At 49.4% G+C, this 26,296-nt stretch overlaps 1 protein-coding gene across 2 annotated transcripts; it reads right to left on the reverse strand.

Moving 5' to 3' along the window:
• On the reverse strand, nt 1–26,235 carry LOC122396702 (protein bric-a-brac 2). 2 transcript variants are annotated; one of them, XM_043395320.1, is made up of 9 exons: nt 25,839–26,235; nt 15,437–15,581; nt 15,004–15,168; nt 2,693–2,956; nt 2,357–2,492; nt 1,971–2,105; nt 1,157–1,495; nt 498–948; nt 1–315 (listed from the first exon to the last, which is right to left on the reverse strand). In XM_043395320.1, exons 1-9 carry the CDS (start codon nt 25,844–25,846, stop codon nt 111–113), a joined length of 1,848 nt encoding a protein of 615 aa, XP_043251255.1. In that variant the 5' UTR covers nt 25,847–26,235; the 3' UTR covers nt 1–110. The 2 variants fall into 2 exon arrangements, with proteins under 2 accessions (XP_043251255.1, XP_043251254.1); XM_043395319.1 differs by having other exon boundaries at nt 1,971–2,126.
• Between the last annotated feature and the right edge of the window lie 61 nt (nt 26,236–26,296).

Genomic DNA, 26,296 nt, shown 5'->3' on the forward strand with positions numbered 1-26,296 from the left:
AGTTTGGTCGGTGGCTTTTTGCGGCTTTCGGACTCGTTTATCGCGTCCGTTCGCGAGAACGACGAACTCAACGATTAAGTTAACTTAGGGCTCTAATAGAGGGGTAAGTTTCAGCTGCCTTGGTACGTCATTTGATCCGGAACAACGGACGAATGATTCTGATTTGGACTCTGATGGAAATGCGGACTGCTTCCGTCTTGCGATATTTCGCCGACAACGGGTTCTTCGTATTTCCCCCTCTTGAAACGACCGTACAACGAAGAGTAGGGTAGATTATAGTGAATAGCTGCTTGATTGATGCTCATTTGCCCCAATCTGAAACACGAAAATGAACGAAAGGTGCCGTGGGTAAATCGACAAACTTAATCGCGTAAATAGTTCGACGATGTGAATTGCGAAAGAATAGAATTCCTATAAAGGTTGTTGAACGTCTATTTTTTTATGAAGTTGCAACAGTTCAGAAACCGTGAGCGACAGGGTTCGATAATGAAGTTTACCTGACGGCTTCCAGAGCTTCGGTCATAGCGTCTTCGCTCCACGGCGTAGGATTACTCCTGCTCAGTTCGATTCCTTCCCTTTTACATCTACCGTAGAGCGTCCCCGTGGGTATACCGAACTCCGTCGATGCCCTCTGCACGGACGTCTGACCTGACCTAATCGCTTCCAAAGCGCGGTCCAGGTCGGCCGGTGACCAAGTGGTGGGACTCGCGTTGAAGGGCGCGGCCAATCTGATCCCTTCTCTCCTCGCGATTTTGTACAATGTGCTGGAAGGTATACCGAACGCTTTCGAAGCTTTGTTCGCCGAGATCGTTCCAGTTCGCAACGCCTCGAGCGCGTTGTTCAAACTCTCGTCGCTCCACGACTTCGTTGGTCCGTCCTTTTTTGGTGTGTCTATGCCTAACCGGTGAGCCCTTTGCCACAGCGTCGTCGAGGGTATACCGAAAGTAGCTGAAACGATCACGATCAAGTAATGTAAGCATACAAAATACCGATCAATTTGCAAGACTTAACCCTTAGCGGTCCTGGCACCTTTACAAAGATCAGTTGTATCAGTTTTCTAATGGTAACTTGTCTTCTTGGAAACATGGATACAATTGGCTGGACGTGGGGCCGCGAAGGGTTAAGGCAAGTGTCCGAAGGGTCATATTTAAATTACCGGAGGCTTTCGTGAGACTCATGTTGTGATTCCTTAACGCTTCCAACGCGGCGTCCATGTCTTCTTGCGTCCACGACTTGGAGCCATGGTGATGGGAACTCGACTGGCCGGAATGACCCCTCGAGTTATTTTCACCGGAATCGGAGTGAACGGAACTTCCAGAGGGCATTAATCCGAGCAGCTCCGGCGTGATCATCATCATGTTGTCGCTGTCGGCCGCGTTCTTCGAGCTGACGCTCGCCCGATCCGACATGTGGCTGTCGATGTCGATGGTATCCGACGAGTCCATCGTGTGCAACGTTTCGAACTTAATCTTCACACTGTCACAGGTTTGAATCTCTGCAAGCAAATACGAATGAACAAAACGATACTTCCGGGTCCCATTTGAGCCGTCTGTCGATCGTTTATCGCGGAACCGCGTCGAATCGCGACGCGCTTTTAGCTTCTCTGCGCGAGTCCCACCTGGGATTTCGCGAAAGAAGCGCCGTCGAAGGCAAAGCTAGATGCGTGGACTAAATGAGGTTGCGTGGGCTGTTACGAACCGAGCAACGCAAATCTAATCGCAACTAGTTAAGCCCGATTAGACCAATTATTTTGATTCCCTCCCCGTCTAACGAACGGCTACGCTTTTTTTTTTTATTCCTCCTCCCATTACGATTCACCCACCACCGATCGAACGTTGCTCGTGCAGCAACAAACGATAACAGCATAACGATTCCCGCGTTATGTTAGGCGGTTTTGATCGTTGACTATAGTTTTGAAACAGTGACGTTCGGATCCTTTTCAATCCTAAATGCTAAAAAAGAGTCTGCACCTGTAGAATGATGATCCGGGTCCCTCAGATGGGTGATCGTAGTGCCAACCAAGGTGGCACTGGGTGGCGTAGGTTGGGTCTCTGGGGGCAGATCCACCTCCCCAGGATCCGGATGATGACCGTAATGGCCGAGTCCTGTATGACAAAACATGTCACCTTTTTATTTCAAGTGAAAAGAGTCTGTTCTATCGTATTTAGAATTGCTAAACCGCCCCACACCTGGAATCCTCAGTAACGAATGTAATTATCGAACAACGAACAAGAATGTTAGATACCGAGCTAACGAACTCGTTAAATAGATATAATATACCAATGTATGAACGAATTTACGAACAAAATGTGCGAGGATTCAGGTGTGGGGCGCCGAACTCTGTCAATCGACTTACCGTTGTTATTGTTGTTAGCACCGTTACCGTTGTTGTTGTTGTTGTTGCTGTTGTTCCGCTGGCAAGTTTCCAATACTATTGCTGCTGTCGTTCCCTCCGTGCAATCTTCATCTTCGGCCTGCCAGTCCCTGTGGTTCTGCGAAATATCCGGTACGAATTTAGCGACGACCATGACGAGATCGTGCCACCGTTCGCCGGACGGCTGTCACGTTCTCGTGCTTTCACCCCTCCCCTCCCACCCATCGCTCCCCCAACCCCTTGTAACATCGTTTTTCACCTTTTTTCCCCCCGTCGTACTTTCTTCGTCAATTCGAGTGTATTTTCTCGGCCGCTTACCTCTTTGTTCTCACGATTATAATTGTCGTTCGACTCCTCCTCTTTGTATCTGTCGTAGTGTCTCGAGTCCGTCGCCCGTGGTTCGAACGTGGTTCTGGCTCTCTTGTATCGCGGATGATGCCTCTTCAATTTGGTGAAATTTATCCTAGGCGTGCCGGGTTCACGGGGTGGCGAGCTCAGGCTGACCGATGGCGGACCGTCCCTGCTTTCCGGCACCTCGCAGAGGCCCTTTATCTTCAGCTGATCGGCCGTTTTCAACAGCGACTGAAACACGGATGGACCTGCTAGTTTATCGTTGCAAGATCGTGTTCGGAGTATCGCGGGTTTTCCGTAGCGATCTTCCCGGCGGGAACCGATCGGGAAGGGAGCAGATATTCACCTAGCGAGCAGGTGGAATTCTCATAGAGCGGATCGAACAATTATCAAAGTATTCCCGCGCATCGTCGTTGCATCGTGGACAAGACCGTACACGGAATAAACCCATTTCGGTAAACCGCTTTCCGAGAGGAATAAAGAAGAAGGGACCGCGGGGATTTGCATATTCCTGGTAAAACCTCGTCATCCTTGCGCCCCATTCCAACGGATACAGTTTCATCTCGCAGTTGCCGTCTGGCCGCGGCTCGGTCTAAAATCAGTTTTCACGATCCAGTTTCGGCGTGCAGCGATTCATCGGCACAGTGCGTCGACCCGCGTCGAGCACCGCGACGACGTCCTCCCTGAGACTATAACATCCATCCCACCCCCTCCTCTCTCTCTCTCTCTCTCTCTCTTCTGTGATCTTAACCTTGAAAGCGGCGCGCGAGGGAAACCGACCGAGGAAAAGAAACGCAAAGGAGAACGCGAAAGCGGCGTATGCCGAAAGAAAAGCGAACCCGACGAGCTCACGGGGGCTCCTTGGGCCGGAAGAGGCGCGTAGAAGGAAGCGGTAAACGAGAAGAGAAGACTTCCGCGTGAGAAAATTGTCTCGAGTGGAATTTTCGTTGCAGCCTGGTGCACGCGAGGACGCGAAAGAAGATCGATCTTTGCACGTTTCGAAACAAAATCAACGCAGTTTATGCATTATTGTACCATCTTGTTCGTGGTACCATGTACTCTCCGCGAAACTTAATAGTTTTTTCTTTTTCAGAAAGACGAATAGACAGAATTGTGAGTTGCATCGAGCCTGACGTGAAACCACGCCGACCAGGTGTATCAAGGGCGGAGGAGGGGAAGACCTAGAAGGAACTGCGAGTTTCATTGGGTGCGGACTTAAATTAATGAAAAATTACTGGATGCTGTCCATGTTCCTCTCACTCTGTCGAATGGGAGAAAGATGGATCAGTGCTGAAAGAAATAGCGAGTCGCTTAAGTCTGTCTCGGTGAAGCCAGCGACTACGGAAAAATGAATCGACGGAGTCCATGTTTTTCTTATCCTGGAAAGATATCGCGAGCTACATTGGGTCACAGGCATTTTCGTCCGCGATCGAAGAAAAATAACCCATAATCTGGAACGGTTCTTTCGCCCGCGCGTACGAGAATGGCGTAAAGGGGGAAAATCCGTGGAATGGACGGACGCGGAATTGACGAAAAGTGTAAAGAAAAGCGATGGAGGATAGGAGAAGCGAGAGAAACGGAATATAGAGGAGACGAAGAGAGAGGAAGCGAACGAGCGATCGAGAGCGAGGGCCGCGTTGAAGTTGAGGCTCTCTGTTCTTTAATCAAGGCAGGGGTGGTGCGATTAGGCGGGGTCGGCAAGGGGACAGGCGGTACGAGAGCGTCGGTGGCGGTGGTGGCGGCGGCGGCAACGGCTCGGCTAGGAGCGAGGGGGCTGAGGAAGCAGAGGAAGAGTTAGGCGATGGAAGCAGAGGTTCAGGTGGGGGGTTTAGGCAGGCTGCACCGGGGGTGTCGGTGGCGGCTGGAAAGCGGGCGTGGGTGGAAAACTGGGTGGCGGAGGGGTAGGACTAGGTTCACAGTGGTATGGTTGGAAGAGAAGAAGAGAGTTGCAACGACAGAAAGGGAGAGAATCTGACTGAGCTAGCGATTGAGTGAGCAGCTGAGGGAGACAGGGGAGGAGGGAACAGAGAGGGAAAGAGAGATACAGAGAAAGATAGATAGACTGAGAGAGTGAAAGAGAGAGAGAGAGAGAGAGAGAGAGAGAGAGAAGCAGAGAGGCAAAAACGCCCGCAGGAAGAATGGGGAGGCCTCCGACGCGGCTGTCGCGGCCCCAGGGCCGTATCGACCACCCCCAACCCCCGATTCTCTCTACGGCACTCGCGACGGCACCGACACCGATGACTTCCAACCGTTTCCACGCACACATCCTGTCTCTCTGTTGCTCTATGCATCTCTCTTCGCCCCTCCGCCCCCCCGTTTCTCGTTCTCTCTTCGTCTATCCTTGTCTCTTTCACACGCTTCCTCTCACCCGACGGCTGCGAACGGATACGTATAACCGCGTTGAAATGTCCGCGAATCTTCGAGCCCGACAATCCGTGAGTTCCGTGGTATTGGTTGCAGCAGGGTGATCGAACTTCCATGTCGGACGTGCACGCCGCGGCGACAACCTCGGCGTAACGATGCTAACAGGAGTAATTGGGACTCCCGGGCAGAGCACGATTTACCCCGAAAATTTACCCGAAATCGTCGCCACGTTTTCTCCGACCAACGTACAAGCAATTCGCGATGTCGACGAGCTTTGTGGGTCGGTCGTAGAAGCGGTCTCTGCGGGAAAAGTCTTCCGTTACTGCGACCGCTTTCCCCGTAACATTTTTTTGGAGTCAGACGTTAAGAGAACGTCTGTCTGATAATTGTTAGATCGGTTTCCTTTGTCGCGCGTAGATTCGATGAGATGTCGTTCGACGGTGGTGTTCCGTAAAATGGGTTTTCACGAACGAAAGAGGGTTTTGGAGAGGCGCGATGTTTAAATGACACGACGACGACGATGACGACGACGGCGACGACGACGACGGGACTTGGAGAACCACGGACGCTAGGCAATGGGTTGGTAGGGTAGTGCGGGTGTTGGTGCAGGGGTTAGGGAGCGGGTGGGTAGTTGGTTGGTTCGGCGGTGGATGCATAGGGGTGGTGCCATCGGTTCGGAGGCAAGAGGGAAAGCCACCGGCAGAATCCAACCTCACCAATCAATACTTAGGGTTCAAGGGCATCGCCCGACCAATTATCCCAGACTAATTGACGCGAGACGAGAGAAAAAATTCTACCCCTGGCGGGTTACTTCCGATCTGTGTCTTTGGCAGGCGACGTTCGCGGAATGTTTTGGAAACGCGTTATATAGGCGGAAGTCGACGACCGGCGGGGGCACGTCGAGAGGAGTATCGAACTCGACGGAAACCGTTCCCGTCGCGAACGAATCCCATTCCTCGAACGAACGGCCGATTCGTTTTGATTTTCCCTGGAACCGTCCGCTTTGAGAAACATCGGACGGCAAACAACCGACGATTCGTCCCACAGGAATCGAACCCCGATTGGGTGGAGGAGAGGGGGAGGTGAGGGAGGGCAAATGCGAGTCCCGAAGGCGGGAAAAGCGACGGAGAAAAAGAGAGACGCGAAGAGAGGGACGAATTGGTGAAAGATCTTCCCATCGAGGTAGAACACGACGTTGGGTGGAGTTCTTTCGCAGGAAGAAATAAGGGGGCGATAGAACGAGAAGTCCAACAGGTGTAAATCCGCAAAAAGATCGACCGTGGAAACGTTTCACGAGAACAGGAAGGACGCGAAGGGGTGGCAACGGGGTTGGTCTCCGTGAGGTCGTACCAGGAGACGGTGTAAGGTATATTATACAGACACACCGCCAGGAAGAGACCCAGGAGGCGCAGGAAGAAGAGAAGAGAGAGTTGGAAAGGGGGAGAGAGGGTAGCAGATACGTGAAAGAGAGAAATGAGGAGGAAAGCGGGGAGAGAACGCACAGGGGAATCCCCGAAGATGGTCGTAGGGTCGTCTCCACTATTACGAATACGGCGCCATAACGGAATTGATAATGTAACGGGCGTCACGAGCATAACCTTCCTCTCTTCTTCTCCACGCTACATAACCTCCTTTCTGAATGGAAGCGCGACTCTGGCCACCACGTGCTCCTCGAGCAAATGCAAGAATACGCCGGTATCCTCGTAGATGACAGTACATTAGTCGCGTCTTACGTCGAAACGTTTACTCTTACAAAACCTGCCGATATTTTCTGTAACGTTCGTATCGGTCGTTGGATTTTCTTCGCGGAACTTAGGATATCGATAATGCCCTCGTAACTCCTTCCCAGAGCTTTGTCCGCGCTTAGATCCGTTCCTATCGATCAAAAGACAACTATCTACAGTATGCGGATCCGAATAAACGTGTCGTTGTATCGCACGCTACGAGCTAATTGCATTCCTTTTTTTTACTGCATATTGGAATTTTCCTCGAGCATCCGAACGCGACAATTGAATTTTTTCGCTGTCGGATCCGTTTCCACCCGTGATTAACAGAAGGCTTTACAAATATCCGACAGTGGTGTCTAAATCGACGAGATAAGACGTGCGTGACGGGAATGTTTACGAATGTGAAGTGGAGAAGGCTGATAATGCGGGTAGCGCAGTTTCGCAGGCGTTCCAAAGGATTCTCGAGCACACTGGATTACCTCTCGATCGTTCTCCTCTCGTAAGGGTAATTTTTTAGCAACACGGACACCGAGTTAATCGTAAAACGGTAACGTGTTTGCGTCGACTCGAGGGGGGAAAAAAATTCTCGCGAGCGTGGACACTGGATCGGGTCAAGTACGATTTAAATCTTCGAGGAAAGAAACTACGTTTCGGAGTGTTATCCGAGCTAGGTGTAGCATCAATGACCGAACGCAACGAGCGACTTACTAAGGCGTCCGCGGACGTTTATGCGCGTCTCATTATTTACACAACGTGTGCGACACTCCACGCGTTCGATCGACGCCTCTCGTGTATCGTAATCCGTATCTTCGTTTCGATGCGAATTATTCGAGCGTCGCAGACTTCGTAAACACTTCGCGAACGCGTCCGGCACCGTATCGGCCCGTTGCATCTGTGTTTCATTCATGAGAAAGACACTTTTGCACGCAATCACGGTTCGTCGACGTTTCGAATACACGCGCGGCAACTTGTAAACGATACACGGGAACGATTTCAGACCGCGATACCTCGATTCGGAAGAAACGAGAAAGTAAGGTCCGCACGGAACAGTCTGGCGCACAAAAATATCTTGAAACACGATGGCTCACGTGCACGATACGGTCGTCCAAACGTTCGGCGGGTAATATGCTGTCGTGTATTCACGTAAAACTTCTGCTATCTTTCCCCGTCTTTCTCTCTCTCTCTCTCTCTCTCTCTCTCTCTCTCTCTCTCTCTCTCTGTTGCGAGAAGTCCATCGGAGCAATGCCCATCCTACGGCGGGTAGTAATAACGCGACGTGGCTCGCAAGACACTCTTCCATCCTGGCGCGAAGGAAGTTGTGTATCGTTTATCACTCACCTGGCTGCGGTACTCCGTAGGCGAACGGTCCCACGTCGAGAGAGCAGAGACGCACGAGGAAGGGAAAACGCAAAGGGAAGAGGAAAAGGGAGAGGAATAGACACGAGGAGCGTCCGGCGATCGGTCAGAGTGCGAACGAAAGAAGGAACAGCGAGAAGGAAAGGAAAAGGACGAGGGAGGAAACGAAAAGCGAGCGAAGGAAGAACAGGAAGAAGTCGAGGAAGAGAAGAAGGAAGCGGCGGTGGCGAAGGAAGAGACAGAAGTAGGAGAAGGAGGAGGAGAAGGAGAAGGCGAAGCAGAGGCACAGAAGTCACGACGAGAAAACGAGGTGGTGTCGCCGCCGTTAGTAGAGTCGACGTCGTGAAAAAGCCAGACGAAACCGTGTACGAGGAGGTTACGACCACGTAGAACGAGAGGATAATTCCTGGCAGGGCCCGATCTCCTACGCGGCGAAGCCCAACGAAAGTGAAATGGCATTCGGCGCTCCGTGCTGAGGGCGCACGGCATTCGGAGGAGCGAGGAGATGAAGAGGACGCGGCGGAGAGCAGGAGGAGGCAGAGGCAGAGGCAGAGGCAGAGGCAGAGGCAGAGGCAGAGGCAGAGGCAGAGCCAGAGCCAGAGCCAGAACCGGAGGAGGAAGAGTAGTAGGAGGAGGAGGAGGAGGAGGAGGAGGAGGAGGTGGAGGTAGCGGCGGAGGACGCCGCGAAATTCGCCGACGCGACGAACAAGGACGGATTCAGACCGCGCTCGAGCGCGTACAACGAGGAAGAGACTCGCGGGGGATGCGTGCTCGACGGTGGACAGAGAGCGATTGAGCGCTCGCGTGGAGCGAGCAAGCGAGCCAGCGCACCTGACCAGTCCCTGATAGCGGGGTAAGGGGTTGAAAACCGGCGGGTGGCAGGACGGCCGGTGGGAAGCGGCGGAGGGCGCGGAGCGAGAGGGGGTAAGAGAGTCCGTTCGGTGGAGGGGGGATGACGGGGAGCACGATGCACGACGGTACGGCGGCGGGCACGGGGCGGCAAGTCTGCGGCGCTCGAGAGAAACGCAAGAGCTCGTCTCTTGCGGGAGCGCGACGAAGACGGACGAGCGGTTCCCGCGGGAGGAAGGAAGACTTCCCGTGGCAGGACGAGAACAGAAATACGGTCTGCGCGGAAACGAACGAGACGGAACGGAGAAGACGGAGAGCGGGAAAGCGTTCGGCGACGGTATGACGAAGACGGATGCAAGGTTCGCGAGAGAACGGGAAAGGACAGAGGCGATCTACCGTGGGCGCGACAAAGGTAGCGCTATGTACTCGCGTGAACACGCCGATCGAGACTGTGTACATATATATATAGTATATGTATATATACATATACATATATATACATATAATATATATGCGTGCATATACGAGAGAGAGAGGGAGATGACCGTCGCAGTGGTGTACGCCTAAAGTTAGGTCCCTGGTTCACCATACATCGCGAACAAACCGTAAGAGATTTTGTTCTGTTAACGTTGACGAATAAAACACCGCTCGTGCTCTGGTTTCAAACGTTGATACGGATAAATTCTGTTCGTCGCTGCATCCTACATTATTCGGATCGTTCTCGAACGAATAGTCTCGTTCGAATTGATGCAGATTTCCTACGGGGGCGAGATAATCCGTAAGAACCTCCATCACCTTCGAATCTCGACGCATTTTGACGAATTAAAAATAAAAAATTTTCATGCGTTGTGTACCAAAGGCGTATCGGAAGAAACGAAGTTAACAGAGAGGTTGAATTACCGTTGGAGTCGTAGTGTTGAAAAATAAGACGCGTATAGGTTAGGTCTGTGCGACAGTGGCGTGTGATTTTGTAGCGTCAGGATATCTAGTATGATAGTTTAATAATCGGCATGTTAAGAAGTGTCGGCGGACACGCGGGAAAGATCGAATTACCCCCACTTTCCGTTGTCGTTAACCGGCCCCATGCAGGAACGTTCGAGGGTCCGTAGGGCCGGCCCTGCGTCGACTCGACTCGACGCGACGCGACGCGACGCGACGCGACTCAACGCAACTCGCGAACGGGTGAGACGCCAACGACGAGGGAAGAGGGTACGGTCGGTTTCGGGAGACCGAGCACCGTGGAGAAGGACGGAATCGCCGAAAAGAAACGAAAGAGAGAGGAAGATGGGAAAACGGTAGAAGAAGGCGAACGAAGGAGCCGCGTGCGCGTTCGAGGAAGAAAGAAGACTCGAGTCGAGTCGCGAATTGCAGAGCTTGCGCCGCGGACAAAGGGAATCTGCGGCTCCAGTCGTCTCTCTACGCACGCATACGCGTGCACGCCTGCACACGCATACACACGACCGCCGTGCAACTGTGCGCACGCATGCACGCCACTGCAGAAACCGCGGGTACAGTCGACGGAGGAAGCGCGAATTCTCTTGTTTCCCCGCGTTCGACTTTGCCGCTATACCTCCGCCTTCTCTTCTTCTCTTCCTCGCTTTTCTTCTGCTTCGCATCTATCGAAGAGAATAAAGAGACCACGGTCACGAATGCTATCCTACGACCCAAAGAACGTTGGTTACACATTCGTACGCCGCCACTCGCTCGGCCAACCTCTTTGCTCGCTCCGGGACAGAAGAAAATTATTAGTCACGCGTACGAACGACTCTCTTCGCGGTTTGGCCAAAGCATAGAAAGCGGTACAGTCGCGAAAGCAACGTCCGACACGCGTACTTTACGAACTTGCGGTAATTTCGCGGCTAAGACTTCTTCGACTACGCTTAACCTAGAAAATACATTGGAAATTCGAATTGTTCATTCATTAATATTGCATTGCCCTGTAAACAGATATCGTTTGTACCCTATTAATTGTCGTAATTAAATTTAATCATTGTTTAGTTACCCATTTGTAGTAATAATCATCGATTCGATCTCTAGTTAAAATGTATAACCAAACACTCTCGTAGCAGTCACAGCCATTTGCATTGATTATCACTCGGTTGGTACGTACTGCCAATGTGTACCACGCACTACAGGTTTCGAAATTAAATTTCATTTTGCCCTTTACCGGCCGTATTCCCGTCGAGCTTTGCAACTTTTGTTTTGCATACGTTGATCCGTCTCTCGAATGTCTTCGCGAACAACCAAATCTCGTGAAATCACGCGAAGCACCAGCCAATAAAAACGATAAGAACCGAGAAGCATCTTTTTGCGTGCCTTCGTTTTTGATCCCTCTATGCGCCCGCATTTCTCTCTCGAACTACTCGAAGAAGGGAGATACCGATCGAGAACGAGGTCAGTAGAGAATACATACTATCCTTACCCCCGTGATGCTGAATGTTTCTTGCCCGATTACTGTGTGTACGATTTGATAAAGGGTATGCACGTAGGCGTTTGTTTAAAGCTTTCTCTGCCTTACCGATATTTTGGTACGGCTCGGTTGTTACGTTTGAAAATTCTTTTGCTGCGCTTTCGTTCCAGTTAGGTTAGGAAAGGTACACGTGCAGTTGTGACCGTGAATATACGGCTATACACGGTGTCTCGAGATACAGATTTGATTGCAATAAAGCTAGAAGAACAATCGTTCCCATTATATGGGTACTTCTTAATTCTTATTTGAAGGTTAACTTGATTATTTCATGGTATGCTACAGATATATCGGGTTGGTCAAATAGTAGTATCGAAATTTTCAGTAAGAATTAGAGAATGTTCTCTTTCGTTTCGGCAGACTTACAAAAATTTACACGAACACCTTCCGTTTCGAACGATGAGTATTTTTTAAGATAATGAAAAGATTAAAACGGGACACCCTATATATGTAAGTACGTCGAGCTCGATGCACATGAGCGATATGTGTTTTTTTCGTACGTCGTCGTCTTACCTCTCATGTCAAGGACAACGAGTCGAAGGACTGCGTGTCAGGTCCTATCTATTGGCTTTTCTCCGAAAATGGAACGTAGAACGTTTCTCGGATATTAACACTAGATTTACGGACATCGACTGCACATATTTTTATCGAAACCCGTTACATTAAAATGCAGTATTTCTTTTAAATTCTTTGATCGAACGAGTGTTGTTCGTTAATAGTAGATCGCGACGAATTTGAGGTTATCCTCTTTCCGTTAAGGCGAAACGAAACGAGAAAAAGATAAACGCGATAGTTAGAAATCGTCGTCGGATTAAAAGAATATCTTTGAAAAGAAATTGGTTTGTAAGTTTACTTTCGGCCAGCCGAGAATTATGTCCGAAGCGAATGTTGGCAGTGAGATAGGAAACTCTGAACGAAGAGCACCAATCAGGGGCGTGAGCATCGTTGCGTGCCAACACGTTTTGCTTCACGGAGCGGGGTAAAAGGGAGGTAAAAAATGGCAAAATAACGAAACTCGAAGCATCGTTTGCGAGCGGTTCTCGCTGGCATATTTTCGTGCCAGAGGGTCAAAAGACGTTGACACACGGTAGGTCGTAAATATACGATCGACTAGTTCGAATAGTCGTTACATGTATGTATACACGAACGAACGAACATGTTCTGCAGTTCGTTGTAGAACGAGAAATAGATTACGCTACGCTTGTAAACTTTGTGTGTGTTTAAATGCACACAAGATTTTCCGAATCCTGAATCCTTTCTTTGAAACACTCTCTACATATCTATATATACACGTGTGCATTATGTTTACCCCGACCTACGTCGACTATCCTGGAACCAATTAGTATGGAAGTTTGGTTTACGACTGTCTCGAATATATCCATGGTTTAAAAAAGTACCGAATGAAATAATTTCTGTGGTTCGTCGAGCACCGTTCGAACGGTCGACAATGTGTTAATCTGTACGCTCATTTCGTAGCGACTGAAACGAGTTTGCAAATTATACAGATACGTGGAATCGATAGTTAAACCGATAATGGTTGAGTGCCACTGCATCGGGTAGGTATGGTATGTAGTAGTAGCAGCTTGATTGTCGGACAATGGAATCTAACGAGACGGGGTTTGAAGACTGTCTTATTGATCTCGCGAAAGTGAAGAACATAATAATGGCACTGTCCATTCATGATTTTGTAAAACATATGCACTCTCGACGCTGAATACTGTTAGATCGAAAAGTCGTACCCGGTTACGCCATTGAAAACGCCCGAACCGATCGTCCCGTAGCTTTCGTTCATCGAAAGAACGATTGCAACGGTGAACGAAATTATTGTATCGAATTGCAACCAATTTTAAGCGAGCAGAGTCTGCGTGAATAAAAAAAAAATGACTTATGCGTATCATCGTCCCTGCACGTGAGCTGATCGTTCGAGTCGTTCCGTAGTCGGGAGACATAACCTACGAATTGACGATGCTTTCTCACACCTGGTTGTTGGCATTTGACGAAATAAAAACTCTAAAACCAAAAACAGTGAATCTACAAGAACAGAATGGAAAACTAGTCAGGTGTAAAATGATTAAAATGTTTGGAGAAGATTAATGATCTGGTATATTCAAAATCATACTTTGGGGTCATCTTGTACCAAATTTCTGATACGAAGACACTTATTCTCCGATTAATAGTTAAATTTGGCTCGTACTCGTACACAGTATAAGTTCGTCGCCCGGCGTTGAACAGTTCAAATAGCCGGTCAACCTGTTCTACGATAGAAAACTACGAGTAACGTACATACATACGTACCAAAGCATTTCTAAGTACTCCGTGAAATTGGCCACAAAGTAATCTATTGTTTCGCGTGTTTTATTCGTTAGAAAAGATGCGTAAAGGTCGCTTTGTTCTCGACTAGGGGCTCGCTCGAGTTTATGGTAATGCAAACTAGGTTAGAAACGCGTGCAAGCGCGCGCACGTTCGAGGCCATTAACTAAATAAAGACTTTCGGCGAACCGTGGTATCGTGATTGAGAGAAAATTAAAGTGCGCGAAAGGGAAAGTGGACATTTGAAACGCACACGACTCCTTTAGCCGCGAGTGCACCGTTATTTATAGCGAGTACCGAAGGGAATCGAGAACAAGGAGGGGGAAAACGAGAAGGAAAGGGAGGATTGCGCGCCAAAACTGTCGAAACGAGATCTGTGTCCGTCGTGCCAGCAAGGGTGGGTGGCGCCATCTTGGAATTCCACGAATTTGCTTTACCGACAACGAATAGGGAAGGAAACTGCAGGGATATAAACCCTGTCGGTCGGTAAAATAGACATCTGGAGGAAGAGGAGGAAGTTAACTTCCACCGGATGTGCAGAATCGCAAACGGGGTACGGTCGGGTAAACGATTAATTCCTCTCTACCGTCGATAAAAGGGTTAACGAAGATATCCGTTCGCGTTCGTTGCGAACGAACACGAAATAATGCGCAACAAAGAGAAAGTCTCGATCGTCTTGTCGTCCCGTTGCGTCTCTATTCGTTTCACTTGGTAAACGCACGTTAATCGCACGCATTCTTCGACGATGCGAGGAATGGTAACGCGATCACGTTATCGCGTACGAAACCGTATCGTTGCTTCTCGATTTGGTAATCGCGACCACACGGTTCCGGGGCTTTTGCGGTACATTCACGACCGTCATAAGTTTCAAATATTATTATTATTTTCCTAACAGTGAAAGTCTTGTTCGACATAATGTTTTTCAAATTGTTAACACATCCAAGACGTTGGAAAACATTCCTTCAAACTTTGGGACCTTTTCACAGCGACAACCGCTTCGCTTTCTTACTCGCTGCTCGGCGTAAAAGAATCTTCGAGGAAATTAAACATAGACGCGTGAAAGTAAAGGGTCCAGCCTTTCGAACAGTCCCAGGAAAGATTATTGTACGACTTCGTTTCACGAAGTTACAGTAGTCCAAAGATCGACAATTTTCTGTTTTATATTCATACGTCTATGCTCGTGGAATTAAAAACGTTTAAATTACCTGAAGTTCTGCTTGCGAGACGTCGATTTCACCCCTGTAGACAAACTCTATGATGAATTTCAGGTCGTTGAAGCAAACGTCCTGCGGCATGATGATGGTCGGATGCTTGCAGGGATTCGAGAGCAAAAGCTTCTGAAAGTAGGAACTGCACGCCGACAATACCACCTGCGCAAAAGAAACGGTACATCGAGCGAGCAATAAGTGCATTGGCGAAATATATGCCCAAAATAACGCGGCAACGAGTGGACCGAAAGCGCGCCAGGTCGTAGAATGGTTAAGCGACGCTAAATTTTCCCTTTGAATTAAAAATTTAATCAAGGATTGCAGATTTTTCCTAAATTAATTTAGCGTTCTTCGACGTTTGTTTTTCGAGTTGGCGAGTTAAGAAAATGGTCGCGGCGTTGGTATCGCGCTATCTTGGCGCTCGACGTACCTTGTGCGCCTTCAGGGAAGCTTCGTTGCATGCCAGGGTGACGTCCACGAATGCTTCCGTCTGCAGGAGCTGGTGGAAAACGGACGTCATGTTCGACTGGTAGTTGTTCCAGCGCAGGCAGTAATGCTGCCCGGCCATGCCGCCGCTGCAACAGAAACACGATGGAAACGTTCGTTCAGTTCTCGTTTTCTATCAATCTCCGTTCCCCGTAGATCCGTCGAAAAAGTCATCGACGGCTTCGCCCCCGCGACCCCCTATCCGCCCAACGCACGCACACGGAAACACCGTTTCTCGGTGCCCTTCTTCCTTCTTCGAGATCGATCCGCAAAGCGGAACAGTACCTGTAGTGCACGCCCCAATAACGATCTGTCTCCATGAAATATTCTTTAGTTTTCGTATCCGTCACGGTTACGGGAAGATATCGGCGTTGCTTTCTACGCGGTCGCGGACGAAACGCGCGAGACGGAGGCGTTTCACGCGATCACGAAGAACCGGGCCCGGGTGTCGCGATGCCTGGAAATCGGCGGTACGATGTTTTTCGCGCGAATCGGTAAACACTTTCGACGGCACCAAGTTTCCTTGAAGTTCGCGATAAGGCGCGCGAGCAGTCCCACGAAAGGAGAAACCAAAGAGGAAGAATAATACCGCGAAACCGGGAAACGGGTTCGAGGTTTCCCCGCGAGTTCACAGGCCGTAGGAACGTATCGGCGCGAATCGACACCAGAAAAGCAAACGAAGAAGTTCGGGCGTTGGTCTGTCCCGTAACATTCACCTGTTCCGTGGACCGTGCTTTATCTGCCTCTATCTATGTGACTCTTTATACGAGCCATTCCGCGTTATCTATCCGTAGGAACACGGACTTTTATCAGTTGCTTAGACGTGCTCCGATAACGTGAAAACTTTAAGCCCTCGTCTCGTCTCGTTTCGCTTCTCGCGTCCCTCTTTTTGCGTTTCTCCTCCGTAAGGGCCAAACGGTCGCGGAATCGTCCACGTATTATGCTAATCGGGGGGGCGAGCAGAAAAATCGATTCGATCGATTAACGAGCATCGAACGGTGTAAACGTTGTACAGGTGACACGATCGTCCACGCGTGGCCCCGTGCATCGTCGAGAAGGCTCGAATTGACCGTGCGTGTTCGCGAGCGCACCTGGTGCACTTACCTATCCGTTTTTGCCTGCAATTCGTTAACCGTGTTTTACGCGCGCGTACTTTCCCGACCAGACGAACGCCTAACCGATACAGTATACGTTCGCGTACCGAGTACGTGCATCGATATCTAGAAATCGGGTTGACCGGCACATCGTTTTCAGACGAGCTGATAATGGCCGATAACGAGCCGTGGAACGGCGACGAATCGACGATAATCGACCGATCGGTTTCCTTACGCGCGAAAACGACGCCATGATTCAACAGAGTTCGATTATTACAAATAAAAATTAAAACAATCGGGAACACTTATCTCTCCAGATCCTGCACCGATCGATTTTCATATATTTTTAAACTCGAGAGAAAAATAAATATTATTTTATACCACACGATGTATGGAGTTACTTAATATCTGTTATCGAGTCAATTGCGGATGAGAAACTGTTTATCTGTTGCTTGTTATTTGAAAATGTTTATCTAGATAAGAATTTTGTTGCTCTCGAGTCGGTTGGTATAGTGATTCTTGGTGGCGGGATACCGCTGTCGATACATCAGAGAGCTCCGCGGTCTTGAGCGCAAATGAAACGCGAACCGTCGAATCACGATGATCGATTCTGCCGCTATCGTCGACCAGATCGAATCGATCGATACGCTTTCTCGACGGTCGATCTTTCGCGCGTGCGCGAGTACACTAATCTCGACGGTTTTACACGGTTTCTCTCGACTCGCGTACAGGATCGTTCAAAGTTTAACTATCCGTCTTTGCGTTCGATGAGTTTCAAGTTCTTTTCTTTTACACAGTTTATCGGAAACACTTTATCAAAGAGATCAATAACAAAGGTAGAGTGAGCGTTGATTTGCTGGATCTGATTGGAATGGTCTTATTTATCGAATTGCAACTTTGGAACGCAGTGTAGAGATCCGTTAACTATTTTCTCAGGTACTTTCACTGATAGCGACGAGCAAAGCAACCGTCCGCTCGCAAAGGAATCCACGAATTCGACGAACGGAGGTAAAAGCGCGTGAAATATGTGTAAACGTTTGGAAAAAAGTTGACCGTGAAAGAGCCGGGACGTCTGTAAACTACTTTGGAGCGCGTGACGCTAAACGAGCAGCCGTGGATGCGAAAATAGGCGTACCAGAGGGAACGAATGACGTACGAGGGTATGTAATGACCTGATACAGTGCAGCCACCATAGATCCAAACGAGGTATAACTGCAAGATATCAGCCGATGACGTATGAAGAAGGTATTTTTACAATTAAAAACAATTTAACCCAAACGCAACCTGGATCGCACGATCGCCGAGTCTGCGCAGGCTACGATCTAATTTGAACGAAAAGTTTAATCGACCACGATTAACGCACCGAGGGACGTTTACGATCTTTATTGTTAAACATCTCGTGAATTATTGCGCGTTGACGCAAACCACCGAACATGGGTGAACACATTTTTTGGTCCTTCGTTGAAGAAGTTTCGTTAAAATCAGCGTGTGATATTTAGGAACATCCCTTATACGAGAATAGAGATAGAGAATAGGAGATAGATCACCGAGTACAGTCACGTTTCATCGTCGTTGGAATATTTTTGGAGCAGCTGTAACTGTTTTTAACCCCTGGTCAATACCCGTCAACCGTTGAAAAACGCTACGAGTTTTCCGGATGACCCAATAACGAAACAACGTTTCGATCCGGCGACGACGTTCACTTACACGTTCGCGGAGGCGTCGAATCGGTAACGAGACCAGGATAATCGTCGGTTGCGTTTGGAAATCGGCAAGAAATCTCGTATCAAGGAACACGTCGCTCATCCCTCGAAAGGCGAGTTCGCGCTTTCTTTCGCGGCCTCGAAGAAGGACACTGCGTTGGTCTCTCCCTTTCAGAGAATCCTCCCTTCCCCGCCCACCCTTCCACGATTCATCTCAATTTTTCTTCGAGCTTTTTGTGTCCAATTTCACCTCGCCTCCCTCGGATCCCATCCTCTTTCTTTTTCCCGTCTGTCTCTCTGCCATTCGCGGAGTAGACGAGCTCGCCCCCCCCCCCCGCCCCGCCTCCCCCCTTCATCTACCCCCGGTATCGTTCTCGTTCCATCTCCTTCTTTTCTTTTCTCCCGCCCTCTTTGTCCCTCGGTCGTTTCATCGTTTCTTTCTCGACCCTCCGCGTCCTCCCGTTCCCTCTTTCTCCGCGCGTTGGCTCCATTTACTCGTTCCCTCGTTCCCTCCCTACGACGAAGACGCTATTTTCTCGTGGCCCCCTTTTCTTCCACGGTCTCCGGCCACCCTTCTCTCTTTTTCTCCTCTCCCGTGATCTCATCCTCCTCTTTCCTCTCCACTCATCGCCGCTACGCCCTTCTCTCGCTCGATGGGAAGCTGTGTGTTACCCTCTCTCTCTTCCTCTAGCTATCTTTCTCTCTCTCTCTCCTCTCTTCCACTCCCTATACTACGCGCGTTTCCTTCTCCTCCTGGCCGGTGCGCGTTTTACGTTTTTCCAACGTTATCGACGTTCTTCCTCGACTCTTCCCGGACTTTTTCCTTTCGTCGTACCGTCCTCGAGACGACCAACCAGCTCTTTCTCCGGGAAAAACGTAAGCGGAAACGACTTCTCTCTTCCTCCCCCTCCCACTCTCCCCACGACCGTGCCCTCTCTCCCTTCTTGCTACCATCGTAGACCGCGTTTCCAGGGAACCCGACTCTGAAATCTTCCAGAAACAGTTTTCTCCGGTTTTGCCTTCCATGTTCGTTTTTCTTCCGCGTAGATGCGGATGATAAAACGCGAGACTAATAAAATTTGCATCGCTACCGGGGCGGACTTTGCATAAACCAGCGTCGACCTTTGCCTTCGCGGCGGCCGCGATTCCCCTCCCCCCGAAGAAGGACTTTTTTTTCCACGAAACGAACCGCAAACGAAATCTTTCTGCGGCCGCGGACGGATGCGCGAAGGGCACAACGCACGAACGCTTTCGCGCGAAAAATAAATGTACAAGCTCGATTTCGTAAACTTTCGCGAAACGCTCGGGACGATCGAGAAACGCGCCGTGAGGCCGATCCACGCGACCGTAACGAGCCTGCGTCTTTGTTACGGTTGGACTTGGAAACGAACATTCTATTCGACTCTTCGAATTTCAGACCGTCGAGAATACAGATTTTGTAAAACTTTGTATAGAAACGGGGAGCTAGACTATAGAATAATTCTAGGTCGTATATTATCTTTTTTAACGACGACAGAATTTAATAATATTGCAATGATATTAAAGGAGTTTTTATCGTTCCAAGACGACGTTTGAAATGAAAATGCCCCCTTAATTATCGGAGCGTGATAACTCGCGCGCGGTTTCCGTAGGACGAGGAAGGTCTTTCGGCCAGATGGTAGTAATCGCAATTATCCAAGCTGCGTTCGTATTCCGATCAGATTACTTGACACAATGTCCGAGGAAGGAACGTAGCGTCTATTTTTATCGGGAACGAGAGACCGAGCGCGAGCGAGTTGCATTAAACAAAGTGTTGCTCCGGGGTACAGGAGGATACAGAGAAGAAGAATAATACGGGAAGAGGTTCGTTTCGATTCGAATCCACGGCGGTAGGCAACCTGTCCTTTAGAGATGAACGTTTCAACGACGCTTTCTATCGACTCTCTCTGCGAGTACGGGGCGCTCCGTCATCGAAACGACGTCGATATCGATTTACCGTAATACACCGGCGTTTTTCGTATCCCGCGAGATTGAAAGTAATCGATAACGCCGCGATGTCGAGACATCCCTGAACCGATCCGTAGACGCTGCTCGGGAAAAATACGTGCTAGCCGTGACGCCTACGCGTAAAAATGTTGGTCAGCGACGGGATCCGACGATTCCGTAGATCGGGAAGGCGTAGGTCACCCGTCGATAGATCGAAACCGGGGGGACGGCTGCTACGGGAATGGAATACGAACGAGAGCGACGGGAGACCTTATCAACCATTTAACGACGCGTTAAAAGGGACCAAGTACGGTTCGAGGAACGTGAATTTTCCAAAAGTTTTACGTTCCCTCCCTCTTCCAAGACATGTTCGTAGGAAAGTAAGCATTTTTCTCATCGACGTGTTACCGCGAACGGCTCCCAGCCGCGGTAAACGCTGCCAGGGCCCCGTGTATCGCCGCGAGCGGCTCCCAGACGCGCTAAACTGTTCAAGGGTTGCCGGAGAAAATGACAAGGGGTGGAAAAGTCTGGCTGGGAAGACGAGGGAATAACGATCAGTGGTCAAGAGAGCTCGTAGCAGTCCTAATTTCCGTCCTGTCTGTACCGTAAGGCATAACAGTACCGCATTCCAAATGCCCTTCGTTTCTTCGTTTCTCTCCGTTCACCTTTCCGAGAGAACCGGGCTCTCTCGGCCTCTCACCTGTTCCCCTTCGCCCTACCACTTGGAAGAGTAGTCGTATATAGTCGGGAGTCTCGGCTCCGTTCTTCCTACCACCTTTTACCTCCCGCCATTTCCCTCCGACTCCGACTACGACTCCGACTCCGCGCGCGGCTGGTTTCGAAGGGCAGGAAAGGAGAGGAGAAAGAAACGAGCCACGATACGGAGGGGGGGAGGGGGGAGGAGACGGACCCGGAAACGCCAATTTCACTGGAACTGGAGGAGAGCGGAGGAACCGACACGTGGAGACGCAAGAAAGGAGAAAGGAAAGGACACGGTCTATATCGGAGTAGATACTGCTTTCGATAGTCCTGTTATCGATGTTCCCTCGAAATCTACCCGTAAAAAGGTCCGCGTCGAAGGAATCCTCGGACAAACGAACAACATCGATTTCGTTCCCAAGTTTCGCCGAACAAACAACGATCAAAAGTTAACACGTTCGGTTGTAAAATCGCGCCGCGAATAAAATATATTTTTAATGGCGCGTTGCACGCGGTATGCCGATGGACGACTGTTCGCAGCTGTCGTACGAATATACGACATGTGGTAAAGAACGCGTTAATTGGAGCAAAAGAGATCCATGCGCACTTGGTCGTGTGGAGAAAATATGGACATTCGTGCAAAATATTCTCTGAATTTTCGACGAAAAATGGTCGCCGGATGAAATTTGCGTACTGCCTAGAGTTTAACAAACATTCGATCGTAGCTCGTCTCACGTTTCATCGTCCATCGTCCGCCGCGCTATACTCCTCTCTATTCTATTCTTATGGAGCAAGGATAAACGAGGGTTGAAAACCACCCCCGAGATCCACGTGATCAGGGTTCCGTCCCTTCGGAGGGTGCAACGTAAGAGGGTGACGTGGACTTGCCCAAGGTCGCACGTGGCTCGCCTAGAGGGATCTTTTTTTCTCTCTATGTAGTTTTGAGGGTGCATAAGTTTTTTTTTTTATTCTCATTTGGATAGATGATTATGGGAAGGATTGTCGTAAAAAATGATTGTTTCTCTCGACTGAGCGCGGATATGTGATTTTTCACGAGCATACAGAGCGTATAACTGTACGATAACGGGACGTTATCGCTGGAATCTCGAATTCGGAGTATTATTCCAGCGTGCTCTCTTCTCTCTCTGTAGTTGCGACGATAGTAGTTCTGTCTGGTCGGCAAAAGGAGCCTGGGCAAAGTCTCCAAGGAAGGAGAAAGGAGCAACGAGGATGCGCAGGAGTAGTCGACCGAACGGAAGCTACGGAGAAGAAGGTAGAACCGGAGAAAGGGTGAAGAGAGGGTGGCGAACGGCGGATAAGAGAGTCTCTTTGTGTGCTCGTGTACAACGGAGGGATGAAAGCGAAGGATGAAAAAGCCGGGGGACAGATGGCCCTTTCAGACAATGAGAAACTCCGGAGATAAGGGGAACGCGAGCGAGAATATCCGAGGGGAGAAAAAGAAGGAACAGCAGGGAAAAGGTTGTGCGAGAGAAAGAAGAGTAGGCGAAACTGCTTTTTGTTGAGACAGCAACGGAAAGGAGCGGTACGACACGAACATTTTATTTTTACAAACGCGAGACCACTGCTCCGTACGTCCGATAAAGATAAATATTTAGCCAACAACCGTCAAAATATCAATTACAAGTCTAGTATAATAATAAGAAACGAACGTTCGCGTACCGGCGAGACCGTTGCGATTCTTTTCCGGCGATCGTCGATGGAAACTACCTTTCTCCTTTTACCAGTCCCGGAGCATCCAGCGTTCGTAACGAATCTTTCCACGTTCACTTTGGTTCGGTTTTTTTAAAAAATTACCCCTCTCGATCGATCGCGCGCGCGAATTATAATTGATTTAAATATAGAAGCTTTTTACGTAAGTAACGCCGAGCAAAAAAGCGCGAGAAAAATCGAGCAACAAAGTTCCCTCTCGCGTCTTGTTCTTCTGGTATCCCCTGCACCATCTGTCTTTGTCCGTCTTTCCTTTTTCCCCTCCCGTCTCGGTCGTATTAAAGAAACAGGATGTGCGGAGCGGGACGAGGAACGAGGAAGGAGAGTAGGGAGAGAAAGGCAAGAGGGTTGCCAGCGGAAAAGAGCGGCTCGAGGGAGTAAGAGGGGACGAAGGCGAAGCAGGAGACGACGCCGACGACGACGCCGACGACGACGACGATGACGACGACGAGGAACGAACGAACGAACGAACGAACGAGCGAGCGGAGGAGTTGGTAGAGACGAAGGAAGACCACGGTGGAGGTGGCTATGGAGGTGAACGTGGTGGTGGTGGTGGCGACGGCGGGGGTGGAGGTGGAGGTGGAGAGAGGCAAGGAAGGGGAGGCAAGGAGGCAGGAAGGAGAAGGAAAAGGTGGGTAGAGGCAGATCGAAACGCAAGAAAGAACCGAGGTTAGGGTGGTAGACAGGATGCTACGAGGCAAGTTAAAAGGGTGAAGGGAGGAAGAAGAGGAGTTTGAGCGAAGCAAGAGAAATTTCTTGCCTGGTCTCCTTCCACTCTTCTTCCGTTGCTGAGTCAGACCGAGCCGCGTCGGAGAAGACAGATAGAAAATAGAGAAAAATGGAGGAGAACCGTCCGGAGAGAACGGCGAGCTGAAAACGGGGACAAAGAGAAAATGACAAAGGCGAGAGGGGCGTTCGATTCGATTGGAAAGGCAGCCAGAGAGGCCTCTTTCCTTTTACCAGCGTTTTCTCCGTATTATGCTCCGTACTTTCCGTTGTTCCTATGCGCGCGCGGTCGTCGTACCACACACACACGCGCACAGGTATCCACGTATACGTGCACGGTATGTATAGCCTATCTAGAAATATACATTTATCCGCGTTCTCTTTCTTTTCTGTCTTCCTTTGCGTCCATTGCCCGTCGTTTCTTCCGTCTCTGTTCTTAGCACTTGTACGAGCACTTTTTTCCATTCCTCTCCCTCCTTCCTCCCTTCCTGCCACCACAATTACTATACGAGGTTTCGCGTTATGTGGCTCTATGCTTTTGCGGCGAGAGGGCAGCTTTATACGTGGGTGAACGGGAAAATGTCTTTTGAAACCTTTCTAGGTCGCTCTCGATCGCCCCACTGTCAGTCATATACACGCGATTCCGCTCGCGGCCTCTCGAGAAAATCGTCGATCTCTTCGAGGTTTTCTTTTAAGGACGCTAACGCGATACGATTGCGATCATAATGCTCCAATTTTCGATCAATCCCTTCCTATTACCAAAACCGATTCTTTCGATCTCTTCCAACGATTTCTAATCTTTTTAGGCGGTTTCACCGTCTCGCGGTCGATGGCAATTAATCTTGTCAACGATAAATCGTTGAGAAATACCCGCGATTTTTAAAATACGCCTGACGATATTATCGATAGCAAGGAGTGATTCAAACGTTCGTTTTTATCTTGGCCGTAGCCGGTCCTCCTCCGGAACTCGATCCTTGAATCGTTCTAAGAAAAAAATAGGAAGGGAGAGAGAAACGGAGATGCGATGGAAGGGATAGAGAGGCGGCAAAGAGAGGGAGGACTAGAAGAGAAGAGAAAAGGTTCAGTTCTCTCGATGGTTACGAACGCGGCAAGGCCGAGAGAAGGAACAGTAAAATTGTGGAGAATGTGCACGCGCCATCAGGGTGGCCTAGATTCAGTCAAGACCTGCTTTCTAGGCAGCATTTCTCTTTATCATCGGCACCGCGAGCACAATGTATAGGTAAACCGTTGGTTGCTGTACGATCGCAGAGAAAATCTCAGGTGCGCAAAGTGTACGTACTAGTTACGTACGTTTGTCCTCGATTAATTCTTATAAGCACTTTGTCGATAATTTAATAAACAACGCGCACGCATACGCGTTTCTGTTTATCTTAGGTAGACGGCTCGTCCACTTTTACCACCCCCCTACCCTACCAGGAATGTTAAAGAAAAATCCTTCGAACAATCGATCGCACTAGACCGTCTTTACCTTAAACATCTACGTAATGTACTTTGTTATGTATCGTTATAAAATACATGCGTCTGTAAACGCTTGGCGTATCACTTTCTATTATTCTAAACATAGCGAGGAGGATGCGCGTGGACGTTGACAGTTGAACAACGATCAATCTATGTACGGCATCGTGTAGATTATAAACAAAAAAAAAACAAACAAACTCGTAACGATAATAACAATTTTGAAAACTTCATCAAATTGTATTAATCGTGAAAGGCGAAGAGTAACATTTGTATTTCGAGGGAATATTCTACCGATACGTTCGACGAGCAACTATACGCGAAAACAAAGCGACGGTTATGTTTTCCTCGTGTTTAGCCGTGTAATACGCGCAAACATTAAATAAGTGTTTCCTGCGCATACGTAATCGTTGATTATTGGACAGTTATCGTGCACGTGACCTACCGTAATCGGCGACAGCGTTTCGAACGTGCACGCGGCAAGTGTTCCAAATCCTCATGGAGAAGCCACGAGGCGCGCGTGGAGGGACGTCGTTTAATTCGTCGCTCCGTACGACAGGTCGTTAAACGTCGTAGATCATTGTCACGCACACCTATGCGAGTACGCACACGCCGACCGACTGACCAGCTGGGCGGGATACACGGGGGAACAGTCGAAAGTCAAAACAATACGCGCGAGCACGCGTAAATCGGACGCGGAATTAATAAACACGGAAAAGATTTCATTGAATCGGGTATCGGTATCAACGACGCACGAAAGTCGTAACGTTTCTCCAAACGGAGGTTATACCGAGCCGAGTCAATGCGAGACGCGTCAAGAAGACAATGACGAATCGCGGAAACTATAGAAACGTTTACTTTTCTATTTACCATCGGACAAAAGGGCACTCGAGGATCGCGATACGTATCGTACGCGTCGTGTATTATACTTGAGAAATTCTGTCTGAGCACTTACCTTACCATGACAACCTGACGCACGAATAGAATCACCGCCGGAGCAAAAGTTCGGCCGATTCTTGGCAACTTTGTGCCAAGGTCCGCGGTAGACACTCACTTTTGCTTCTAGTTATGACACTCGATGTACACGACCCACGCACGGGATGATATTTTACGAACGATTCTCACGAAACGCGTACTCACGCGATAACACACGGACGATTGTCAGTCGTCGCGTAAAGCACGTACCGCGCTGACGACTGGCAGCTGTCACTCTCTCGGTTTGCCCGTGAAAACGTCGCGGCACGAAGTGGCGTAGCGAATCAAGGAGAGAGACGGACAAGGGGAAGGAGAAGGAGAAAGAGAAAGACATAAATGCACACTAGGGGGCACCGTGATGGCGGCGGACGGCCCGTGTTCCGTTGCGGACGGTGGCGCAAAGCGATTAAGCGATTTTGTTGTGGACCCCGATTCTTC

Source organism: Colletes gigas, unplaced genomic scaffold (genome assembly GCF_013123115.1).
Source record: "Colletes gigas isolate AHSC1104 unplaced genomic scaffold, ASM1312311v1 Colletes_gigas_Sc00008, whole genome shotgun sequence".
NCBI classification, from domain to species: domain Eukaryota; kingdom Metazoa; phylum Arthropoda; class Insecta; order Hymenoptera; family Colletidae; genus Colletes; species Colletes gigas.

Coding starts and splice junctions, on each gene's coding strand:
- LOC122396702 (XM_043395319.1), bottom strand. Junction 2,957..15,003: donor TCTCGCAAGCAGAACTTCAG/GTAATTTAAACG, acceptor TCCGTGTTTCAG/TCGCTGTTGAAAACGGCCGA. Junction 2,127..2,356: donor TGCTAACAACAATAACAACG/GTAAGTCGATTG, acceptor TGAAATAAAAAG/GTGACATGTTTTGTCATACA.